The 12,566-nt window shown below is 44.3% G+C and overlaps 1 protein-coding gene across 2 annotated transcripts in view; it reads left to right on the forward strand.

Moving 5' to 3' along the window:
• FBXO11 (F-box protein 11) overlaps nt 1-12,566 on the forward strand; it is a 150,988-nt gene that overhangs the window by 108,750 nt on the left and 29,672 nt on the right. For both annotated transcript variants that reach the window (XM_074990020.1, XM_074990019.1), the window contains exons 5-7: nt 4,132-4,261; nt 6,187-6,270; nt 6,363-6,495. In XM_074990020.1, the coding sequence (XP_074846121.1) occupies nt 4,132-4,261; nt 6,187-6,270; nt 6,363-6,495 (347 nt within the window). The remainder of the gene's footprint in view (nt 1-4,131; nt 4,262-6,186; nt 6,271-6,362; nt 6,496-12,566) is intronic.

Genomic DNA, 12,566 nt, shown 5'->3' on the forward strand with positions numbered 1-12,566 from the left:
TCACAACAGCATTCAGTTAACCTGTATCTGGATGACTGGCTTCTATTGGGGCTCCCAAACTTTTCAGCATCATGTTCCCCTTTTGATTTTTGAGGAAACCCTCATGCCCCCCCACTTCTTCTTTACCATCATCCAACCCCGCTTTTAAAAAAATTCAATCTGTAATTTAAAATAAACACAAAATCTTAATATAAAAATATTTATTTAAAATAAAAAAATAAGCACAAATTTGTTTTTTTGGCCCAAAAATTTAATAAAAACATCAGAAGCAGTAGAAACAAATGAATTTAATGTGAAAGATGATTCTTCATTTTTTTCATAAGTTGGGAAATCTTAGGAGACCTACTATGGACCATCCAGGCTAACGGCACGGGTCCCACCTTGTGGGTGCCTGGTGCAGCCCAAGCTGGTCACCTGCCCCAATCCTGCACTGCCGGGACCACTGGTCCCAGTCCCGTGCTGCCGGGACCAACCGCCTGAGCCGCCCGTTCAAGCCCCCATGCTGCCAGGGCCAGCCGTCCAGCTACCCAAGCCATCCTCCCGAGTCCCCACGCTGCCAGAACCAGCCACCTGTGCAGCAGTCACCCAAACCACCCTCCTGCCAGCCAAGGGCTGGCTATCAGAGCTTCCCACCTGAGCCCTGTGCTGCCGGGGCCAGCGGCCTAAGTCCCCATGCTCCTAGGTCCAGCCATCCAAGCCACCCACCTGTGCCCTGGCGCTGCCAGGGCCTGCCACCCCTGAGCCGCCCGCCCAAGCCCCTCCCCTCCACCAAAGCTAGGCACCTCCAGGCTTCCATCTAACCCCATCCTCCACTTCCCCTGCCAGCCTACACTCACTCACCTTTGCAGGAGGCAGCTAGCTCCATGTGGGCCTTTGCTGGCTGCCTGCTTTTTATAGTGTTTGTGCTGCGTTGCCCATGTGAAATGGCAGGGGCTGAGAGCCGGAAGCAAGGGCCAGCTCTTTCTTGGGGTTGGGGGAATGACAAGGGTGGGTCACCTTGTCTCCACCCTCAGGAATTTCTTCACGCTCTCTAGCTTGGGAAACCATGTTCTAGAGTTTAAGCTCACCAAGGATTTTCCTGGTAAGCCAAACTGGTTACCTGCCATGTTGCTTTTCTTACTGCACATTGGATGGTTTGTTCCTGTGCCTTCAATAAGACTACTTTAAGATACTTACAGTTCTCCTGAACAGCTTTCCCCTTCATATTAGCTTCCCAGGGGATCCTGCCCATCAGTTTTCTGAGGGAGTCAGAGTCTTCTCTTCTGAAATCAAGGGTCTGTATTTTACTGCTCACCTTCCTTCCTTTTGTCAGGATCCTGATATCCACCATTTCATGATTGCTGTAGCCCAAGTTGCCACCCTTTTCTTCTTCTTCTATTAGTTCTTCCCTGTTTGTGAGCAGCAGGTCAAGTTGCGCATGGCTCCTGGTCAGTTCCTTCAGCACTTGTACCAGGAAGTTGTCCCCAACATACTCCAAAAGCTTCCTGGATTGTCTGTGTGCTGCTGTCTTGGTCTCCCAACAAATGTCTGGGTGATTCAAGTCTCCCATGAGAAATGGAACTTGTGATTTGGAAGCTTCTCTTAATTGTGTGAAGAAATTCTCATCCACCTCATCTACCTGATCTGGTGGACCATAGCAGACACCAACCACAACGTCACTTCTGTTGTTTCTGCCTCTAAGTGTAACTCAAAAACTCTGTTGACTTTTGTCCCTCCTATATACTGGAGCTCTGAGCAGTCATGCTCTTCTCTTACATAGTGCTACACCTCTTCCTTTGCTCTCCTGCATGTCCTTCCTGAACAGTTTATACCCTTCCATAATCATGCTCCAGTTATGTGAGTCATCCCACCAAGTCTCCTTTATTCCAATCACCTCATACTCATTTGACTGTGCCAGGGCCTCTAACTCTTCCTGTTTGCTTTCCAGTCTCCATGCATTTGTGTACAAACACCTTAGATAACTAGCTGATTGGCCTACTTTCTCCTTTTGAATCAAGGCTCTTCCTTTGTTGTAACCTTCCTCTTTCCCACTTTTCTCAGGGCTTGTGTCACTGTCCCCTGACAAATGTAGTTTGAAGTCTTCCTCACTAGGTTTGCAAGCCTGCCCACAAAGATGCTCTTTCCTCTCTTTGTTAGGTGGGTCCCATCTCTTCCTAGCAATCCTTGTTCTGGAATCAGCATCCCAGGGTCAAAGAAACCAAATCCCTTTCTCCAATGCCATCTGCACAACCATACATTATACTTCTGTGATTTGATGATCCTACCTGGACCCCTTCCTTCCAACGGGAAGGAGGGATGAGAACACCACTTGTGCACCATATTCCTTGATCTTTTTTCTCAGAGTAACATAACCTGCAGTGATCTGCTCAAGGTCTTTCTTTGCTGTGTCAGTAGTTCCTACATGGGTAATAATCCACAGGTTTGATTTTTGGAAGACTCTCTGTTGCATCCTGGATTCTAGCTCCCAGTAAGCAGCAAACTTCCTGAGATTCAAGGTCTGGACACCACCTGGAACAAAGCACTCCCAATTCACATTTTTCAAACTTATCAAACTGCCAAACACACTTTCAGACTGCCCCCACTTTATGAACTGCAAAACTAATGCTCACAGACGAACACTGCATATTCAACCCACCAGCTGAATGACTGAAGTAGTCCCTCTACTGGCTTTCTCCAGTTCCTGGACTGACAAACAAAGCTGTGGTGGGTACCTTGATGTCATGTTCTCCTCATTGGTGGACTTTATGGCATTACAGGTCCTCTTTCACAGGGTGGCCCTTAATCTCGACCTCCCTATTGAGGAGGTTGCTGAACCAGATGACCCCATGGTTGACATTCTGGCCCTGGATTGTCCTTTGCCTGTGGACTTCTCTAATAACAAGACAGTTTTGGCATCTGCAAGAACAGTCTGGCAGATCCCTGCTTCCATCTGTCCAGCTTCTGAATGGGTGCAACACAAGTAGTTTGTTCCTGTCAAGGGATATGAGTACCATCTCACTCCCATCCCCTTGCTCTCTGGTGGTAGAGGCTGTTAATGAAAAGGAGAGGCAGGGCCACGAAACCCAACCAGGTAGTGCTACCACTAGTCTGTGATTACAAGTATAAGGATATGCAAGAACCTAAAAGCTACGTTTACACTTGCCCTCTCCTTTCGGAAGGGACATGTTAATGGGGCAGTTTGGAAGATGTTAATGAGCTGCTGACATGAATATGCAGCGCCTCGTTAGCATAATGGTGACTGTATGTGATTTGAAAGTGCCGCTTTTGCGACAACACCCGTATAGATGGGATCCTTTGGAAAGGCCCCCTTTCTACACAGGCAGCATATGTTCCAAAAGCAGCACTTTTGAATTGCATGTGGCTGCCATTACGCTAATGAGGTACTGCATATTCATGTCAGTGCCTCATTAGCATCATCCGAACTGCCTCATTAACATGCCCCTTCTGAAAGGAGTGGGCAAGTGTAGATGTAGCTAAAGTGGAGCACTGTTAGGGGGCCACATCGTGAAGAACCTACCTGATTGTACAATGCAAGTAACTTTCTCCTTGCACTACAAAATGTACTTTTGCACTGTATTTGGTGGCTGTTTTGGAGTTGTGGTGGTGAATATTGAGAAGAGATGCAGCAACGTTTTAAGAAAGGACAAAGAGCCTTACGTTAGTGCACACTTAAACTCTCATTCCACAGAGCCCATAACCATATCCTTAAGTCCTAGTCTATTTAAAAAATCATGTAATGTACTTAAAGTTAAGCATGTACCTAAATCCTTTACTGAGTAGGACCTTTTAATGTGCACCAAGTGCACATTAGAAAAACCATGTGTCTTTTCTCTTCAATTGTATTACTTTCAGGCCACTTACACTCTTTGATTTTATAAACATCATTAAAATATTTTTGCTTTTAAATACTTTGGTTTAGAACGTTGGAACTACTTAATATGGACTAAACTCTGAAATTCTATGGCATTTTAGCATTGACTTCAGTAATGGTAAAGTAAACAATTAATGTTTTTGAAAATTCCTCCCTTAAGTTGTTAAATAGGTTTGTAATTATGATACACCTGAACTTACAAACTTCTTACCACTTAGATACATCGTTTTCTGTTCTGATTGACTGAAATTTTTATTTAGGAAACGTCTCTATATGGAAGTATTTGAATACACACGTCCAATGATGCATCCAGAACCCGGTAAATTCTATCAGATTAATCCAGAAGAATATGAACACCCAAATCCCTGGAAAGAAAGCTTTCAGCAGCTGGTATGAATATTGCTTTTTTCATATTCTCAGAAAGATTCCATATTGAAATTTTAAAAACAATTTACAGAGGTGTAGTACCAGATTTCAGTAACTTGCCAATATGTATATTCAGGAGTTACTCAACAACTGGACTGAGAGACTAGCTGCATCTGGTTCTTAAAATCTTTGGGGGGGGTGCTGGAATTTTTTTCCCTTTTCTTTTTTTACTTCTCTTTAGCAAAGTCACTGAAAAATTGAGGAGATTTTGTATCTGCAAGCCAACTTTTAAAATCCCATATTCCTGTCAAGCTTTGATAGTGATGTAGAAGGTTTACAGCATTATGCTGCAGTATGATGATGATAAATAATTTTAAAAATCATTTGCCCTGTCTGAAAATGGTGCTTGTATTTAAATTAATTATCTTGGATCACTCTTTGCAGAAATTTTACTTCCTGTGGTGGAGCTTCTGGTGAGCTTGTCAGCTCTCTGTTTCAGGGGTGTGAATTGGCATTCTCATCATTGACTGTGAAGTTCTTTCATAGCCCTTGGACAGCAAATAATCTCCCAATGTATTATGTCATCAGAAAGGAACTGGCTTGTAATAATCTTTGATGCGCTTTCCTTAGAAGGCTTAAAATATGTTGCCAGTAGCACTGGAGTCCTAGGATTGGCTTGCTGCTGTCGGTGGAGTGTAGGGAGCCCCAAGCCTTGGGGGCAAGATCAAGGCAAGCAGCCTGTGAGCTCTGCCTGGCAGCGAGAGGGCGGGAGCAGCTTTGTGCACTGCTGTTCCCTGGCAGCACATAGCAGCTCTGTCCCTGTGCTTGCTTGTAGGCTTCACTCCTGTCACCCCCACTGGTCAGGAATTGCAGTCAGCAGGAATAGGGTGACCATATCTCCCTGTCCCAGATATGGGATGGCGGGGAGGAGCGGCTCCTCCAAACCCTAGGGAGCTGGGAAGGAGGTGGCAGCCACTGGCACTCCCTGGAAACCCTGGGGAAGCAGCAGATGCTGGCGTGACCCCTGCTTACCTGGGGGGAGGGGGCCAAATAAAGGACAATTTGTCCCTTTAAAAAAAAAAAACAATATGGGACCATCCTGCCCAATACGGGACGGATGGTCACCGTAAGTAGAAATGGCATGGGGGGTGGCGCTTGCAAGTGCAGGATGGTGCAGAGCTTCCTGTGTCCTCTCAGGAGCTGTATCAGTTTCATGCCTCAGTTCCCTGCCCATTCCCACATGCCCTCATCCACACCCTACCGTGCTCCTGCATTCTTCCTCATGCCCAGACCCCACCCCCACCTCCCTCCCACTCCCTGGCAGATCCCTGCTGCAAATTGCACCCCTCATTTTTGGACCCACTCTGCAGCTTAGGGGGAGCCCACAAAATCTACTGGATCCGGGCCACCAGCAAAGTTAATCTGGCCCTAGGGGTAAGCGTCTCACTTGTGTGTGGCCCCAGCTGTTTTTTTTGTGGGTCAGGGGCATGTGACCTAATCAAGGTTCCCTACCCTTAATTTAATTTTTAGTAAAGGTGTATGTTCCAGCTCCGTCAGATTCATGAATGACTTAAACTTCTCTGGTCTCTGCTATGCAGGGTGTCAGATGATGGCCGTAATGGTCCTTTCTCATCTTAAAAATTATGGCTCTTTTACTGCTTGCTTGTTTGTTGATATCCGGATTTACATTACAACTTCTTCTTTGGTCCCAAATAACACTCCAACTTGTAGCTAAGGGATTCAACCTTTTGTATACTAGGTGGAAATTGCAACTTATGGATCTCACATATAGTGAACACATTTTCCAAATACAAATTATTTTAAGGAACCTATCAGACTACTACAACTATACGCTTTTGGTGATTTACTTTTTAAAATGTTTCTAGGTATACATATGCAATAAGCATGCTTAGTTATAGGGTTCTCTTTAAATATTTTCCTTATTTCAGTACAAAGGAGCACATGTAAAGCCAGGCTTTGCTGAACACTTCTACAGCAACCCTGCAAGATATAAAGGAAGAGAAAATATGTTGGTATGTTTCTGAATTACTTTATATGACTACTTGCAGACTTTTCTCATTGCTACGTTTTGCTTAACTCATGTCTGGGTTTCTTTGTTTTTTAGTACTACGACACCATTGAGGATGCCCTTGGTGGGGTTCAGGAAGCTCATTTTGATGGACTTATCTTTGTTCACTCTGGTATATATACTGATGAATGGATTTATATCGAATCTCCAATCACTATGATTGGTGCAGGTATTTAATTTGAAAAGCATCTTTATCTCAGTGTTAACCTTTCTTGTCTCTTAACAGTTGTATCACAAATAGGTCTTAAGGCTATCAAGCAGCAATTATTAAGACTTTTCTACATCAGTCTAGTCACAATATGGATTTTCTGTGGCAAGTGTGTCACTAATCGAGACAATTTGGGTATTTCCTGTCCTGCATCATGGAGACAAGAAGCCACAGACCAAAATGAAGCAATTTTATACTCTTAGCACACTATATTTTCTAATTTTTGAAGGAAATAGCTGATGGTTGTGACAGATGTTCTCGCTCCTTGTTAGTTATTACTGTACTCAGTTTATAATGGAGAAAATGCAAAAGAAGGCTAAAAAAGAAAGTCCCACTGTGGAGTCTTATGGCCTGCTTTTTATTGCAACTGAGATGCTCAGTTTTCTTTCCTGGGACCTGTTTATGTGCAGAACTTCCCTGTGTCCTAGAGCAGTTTTCATCAGCCATTTTGCAGTCAGTGGTTGACCATAATGGAAACAATCCCAAACAGGACGATTTATGCAATGCATTAAGGCTTCTCCTACAGTTTTCTCTTCTGCTAGATCATAGAATCATCCTAGAGAAGGAGGTCAAAGTAAGTTTCAAGTAAAATTGTTGAAAGATAGGAGGATTCTTCTTTAAGTGCTTGCTCATATCTGTTCAATTTAGGTGGGTGTGCGTGTGTGCGTGCATGGCTATCAGAAGGCTTTTCTCTATCAGCTAGCAGTTGAGTCGCTGGGGAGCTCCCTGGAGTTGGGTCTTTGTGGAGCTTATATATGGACCCTGTGCCAGTGGTGGAAGAAATACTGAAAAAAATTACTTGAATAAAAGTGCTGATACTTTGGAAAAAATGTAATTAAGTACGAGTCAAAGTATGCTTCTGGAAAACCGCTTGAGTAAAAGTACACCAGCATGCCATCTTAATTGTACTCAAGTATCCAGAAGTAAAAAGTAGCCATCCTACTGTGGTAAACCATCCGAGTTATAGGGAACCATTATCTCTCTTTCACACATACACATACACATATGATTATATATATACATTGTGCGTGTGTGTATGTGGATGGATGGACAGACAGATAGGGGAGCGCGCGTGTGTGTGTGTGTGTGTGTGTGTGTGTGTGTGTGTTAGAATACTAGAACTGGAAGGAACCTCTAGTTCAATCCCCTGCAATCATGGCAGGACCAAGCACCATCTATATCATCCTTGTTAGATATTTATCCAACCTGGTCTTAAATATTTCCAACAATTGAGATTCCGTAACCACCCTAGGCAAATTATTTTAGAACTTAGATCACCTTGCAATTAGGAAATTTTTCCTAATGTCCAACCTAAATCTCCCTTGCTACAACTTAAGCTTTTTGTCCTATCGGAGGCTAAGGAGAATTATTTTTTCTCTCCTCCTTGTAACATCCTTTTAGGTACTTGAAAGCTGCTATTATGTCCCCTCTCAGCTTTCTCTTTTCTAAACTAAACAAACCCAGTTTTTCTAATCTTCTCTCATAGGTCATATTTTCTAGACCTTTCCTCATTTTAGTTGTTCTTCTCTGGACCTTCTCCAGCTTCTCCACATCTTTCCTAAAATGTGGTACTCCGAACTGGACACAGTACTCTGACTGAGGCCTAATCCAGTGCAGGGTGTAGTGGAAGAATTACTTCTTGTGTCTTACTCACTACATTCCTATTAATGCATCCCAGAATCGCAGTTGCAGTGGAAGAATTACTTCTTGTGTCTTGCTCACTACATTCCTATTAATGCTTCCCAGAATCGCAGTTGCTTTTCTTTGCAACAGTATCACACTGTTGACTCATATACTTAGCTTGTGCTACACTATGACCCTAGCTCCCTTTCTTGTAGTACTCCATCCTAGGGAATCACTTCCCATTTTGTGTGTGTGAAACTGATTGATTGTTCCTCCCTATGTGGAGTACTTTGCATTTGTCCTTATTGAACTTCATCCTATTTGCCTCAGACCATTTCTCCAGTTTGTCAAGATAGTTTTGAATTCTGAGACTATCCTCCAAAGCACTTGCAAACCCTTCCAGCTTGGTATCATCTGCAGACTTTGGTAAGCGTACTCTCTATGCCAATATCTAAATTGTTGATGAAGATATTGAACAGAACTGATCCCTGCAGAACCCCACTTGTTTCCTTCCAGCATGACTGCGAACCATTAGTACTCATCTCTGTGAACAGTTATCCAAGCAGTTTTGCACCCACACGCATACTTGTGTATTTGGGTATATTATATTCTGTTTTTACACACGTATACCATACATTTATATTTCAAATCTGGAATTTAAATGTAGTTGCAGCCTTCATATGTAAAGCTAAAGAGCGTCCACATTAAATACAGGAGTCAAATTACAGAAATTACAAATTACCAGAATGTGCACCAGGACTGGGTCTGCTTCAGCCTGGCTGGAGCACCCCCACCCACGGTGTTCCCAGGACTGCTGAGAATGGGGAGTGCTGTGGCCCAGCTGGAGTGCCCCACCCTGCAGCATGCCTGTGGGTGCTGTGGACAGAGGCTGTTTTGGCCAGTCTGGGGGCACTGGCAGGCTGTGCAGCTGCAGATGGGAGTTGCTCTGGCTGTTCTGGAGTGCCCTCCACCTGCAGCCATGCCACAGGCACAGACATTGCAGCTGAACCAGAGCAGCACTGGTCCTCGGTGCGCTGCAAGCAGAAGCGCCCCAGCTGCGCCCGCGCACCAGCCCATTTACTTGGTTAACCAGTTGAACTTAGCGTTCAACTGGTTAATCAATAATGAGATTTTATGTTCCTATTCTGGGTGAGAGGTGGGGTGCTGGAGCAGGCTGGGAGGCAAGGAAAGGGCTGAGGGTGGGGTGTCTGACAGAGTGGAAGGAGGTGCAGGAGTGAGCTGGGGGTGGGGTGTCTGGCCAGGAGAAAGGTGAAGGAGTGGACTTGGAGTGAGAGAGCTGGGCAGGAGTGGGGTGCAGGAACTGACGGGCTGGGAGAGCTGGGGTGGTGGTGGTGGGACTGGGGATGGAGATCCAGGAGCTGTCCATGTGGGGAGTGGGGGGTGCTTACCAGGCTCCGCACTCCCCGCTATTCCCAAGTACTGTCCTCTGCTACTCCTGTTGGGCCAAATTTACCCAATGGGGCTGCAGGAAAGCCCTCCCATGGGCAGTTTCCAGCACTGCATTTCCCCAGACAGTGGGAGGGTGAGTGACTGTGCACAGTGCCATGCTTCTTTTCCCCTGCACTCCAGATCCAGCCCACAAGGCTCAGGGTTTATTCCCACCTCACCCACCCAAGCCCTGCTCTGCCTTTTTTCTATTTTCTCTTGCACACAAGGTGCTCAAGGATCAAAGGGATTGGGTGAACATAATCCTCCCAGCCCTGGCAAGTCTTGTCAGCACTGGTACCCCACACTGACAGAGCCCTGTGCTTCCACCCATTTGACTTCCTCAGCTGCCAGACCTCCTCCTGCAGACTCATGGTTACCTCCCCCATCTGGACCTCCAGTCCCTTCACCTCATGTCTTGGCTCAGGCTTAGTTCATGAGGACTGAAGAATAAAATGGTCACTGCCAGGGACATCTTTATAGACTTGCCATGTGGAGGGAAAATACCTTTCTCCTTCACGTAGGCCATGGAGGATCACCTCATCAGGTAGCCTATTGTGGCATTCTGCCATTGGCTACATACCAGATGACAAGTCTCAATTTCCATAAAATGTGGAATCCATGTCTGGGCCTTTGTTCAGCTAATGTTACATGACTGGGGAGGTGATCACACCTTCTGCTGTGAATCCTTAGCACTAAAACATTTCTAATATGGGTATAGAGCCAATATCTATAATTTTACAGACAAAGATGATACAGACTTACAAGTAGTGTAAACAAATTCAGGGAATTACCAGCTTTCATTAGACACCTCACTTGGCCCACTTGGCAAAAGATTTGATGCAAACTTCATACATTGGTTACAGAAATGGTTCTGATTTAATTTTGAAGTCCATTTATGTCACAAAAACTTTGGTTTAGTACACAGAAACCTCTTGATCTCCCTTTGAGGTGACTTCCTTGTTGGTGGTACATCTCTGAAGAGAGCGCCAAGGGATGTGGTAAATTCTCCATCTCTTGGCATCTTTAAAACCTACGCAGTTGCCTCATCTCAAAACAAGATATATTAGCATTGGAAAAGGGAAAAAAATATTTTATGGGCTTGGAATGGGTGCTGTATGAAAAGAGATTAAAAAGACTAGGACTTGTCAGCTTAGAAAAGAGGAGACTAAGGGGGTTTGATAGAAGTCTGTAAAATCATGACATATATGGAAAAAGTGACTAAGGAAAAGTTATTTACTTGTTCCCATAACATAAGAACTCGGGGTCACCAAATGTAATATGCAGTGTATTTAAAACAAAGGAAAGGAAGTTTTTGTTGATATGGTGCACAGTCAACCTGTGGAGCTCCTTGTCAGAGGATGTTGTGAAGACTAGGACTTTATCAGGTTTTTAAAAAAAAAAAAAAAAAAACTTGATAAATTCATGGAGGTTGGGTCCATCACTAGTTATTAGCTAGGATGGGTGGGAATGGTGTCCCTAGCCTCTGTTTGTCAGGCTGGAAATGGATGACAGGAGAGGGATCACTCAGTGATCACCTGTTGTTCTGTTCACTCCCTCTGGGGCTCCTGGCAGTGGCCACTGTTTGAAGACAGCCTACTGGACTATATTTGCACAATATGTGAGCTATGTAAGACAATATATTTGGTTTGGTCCGACCCAGTATGGCCCTTCTTACGTTCTTAAATCAAGTGTGGGTGTCTTTCTGAAAGATGTCTGGTAGTTCCAGTCACAAGTCACTGGACTAGATGCAGAAAACAGTGGATAGGAGTCCCTAGCTTATGCTATATAGAAGGCCAGCTAGATGGTCAAAATGGTCCTGTCTAGCCTCAAAGTGTGTTTGTTTATCCTTAACATTTAGCTGCTTAGGTTCTCCTTTCAGAAGATCAAAAGTTGTTAGACAGTATTTGGCTTCTGACATCAAATAAATTCAGAGTAGCTTTTCATTGCAGCTTCTTACTGCAAAACATGGAAAGCTGTATGCTCTCTATATTTTTCAGAGGTAAGAGTAACAAGGTTTTCCCATAACAAAGTTTCCAGTCCCAAATATGTATTTGTTCTGGAGACAGCCAGAACCGGTGCTGTTCCTTTCACAAGGCAGCCTCTCAGTCAGAATTCTTCTGTCTTGCAAAGCCAGTCAAACTCTGCTTTGACATTTCTTTTGCTCTTGTGGGCTCCTGAGTGCAAACACAGTTTTCATAGATCCTCTTTTACCCTATTATTCTTAGAAGACCATTATCTCTTAGAAGAGAAACATTATCTTGTCTCATATTGTAAATGAGAGCAATTGTCCCTGTTCCCCTGCACTAAGTGTACTCCTTGGGAGTGCATGACCACTCATCAAAAATTCAGCTCTATAATAGAGGTATTTTGGGGAGGTTACGATACGCGTGTCAGGCTCTGCAATTCTTCTATCATATATTAAATAATAATATCACCATGACCCTTCCATTAATAAAGCAAGACTCCCAGTGTGGGTCCTGCCTCACTAGGGACACATGGTGTATGTGTGAGGTATCTCAGCACGATGTGCCTCATCGGTGAGCCTCAGGCCTTCAGTTGAGCTGAATCAAGCACATGGGTATAGTGTTCCCTGTCTGCTGGTAAATGTGGATGGTGGGTGAAGCTCCCTAGCTTGCCTCTTGTGCACATGACCACACACATGCCTGACCCCTTTTCCAATGTCTCTCTCCTCTTTTTCTTCCTCCAACCCCATCCCACTCACCACCCCTTTCCAGAAATTTAGTGACCTACCACTGGGTTCAAATATCAGGTGTTTCAGTAATGGGAAGACTCCAGCGTTACTTTTGCTCTTGGAAAAGAAATCCTTCCCTTTCTTCAGAATGAGCAACTTGGCAAAACACATCGAAGCTTTCAACAGAAGCTGCAGCTATTCAGTGTGTGTTTAAAGAAGAACGATCATATATTCCTTGCTTCTTGTCATGAACTGATGACAGATGATA

This window comes from Carettochelys insculpta, chromosome 3 (assembly GCF_033958435.1).
Source record: "Carettochelys insculpta isolate YL-2023 chromosome 3, ASM3395843v1, whole genome shotgun sequence".
Classification (NCBI taxonomy): domain Eukaryota; kingdom Metazoa; phylum Chordata; order Testudines; family Carettochelyidae; genus Carettochelys; species Carettochelys insculpta.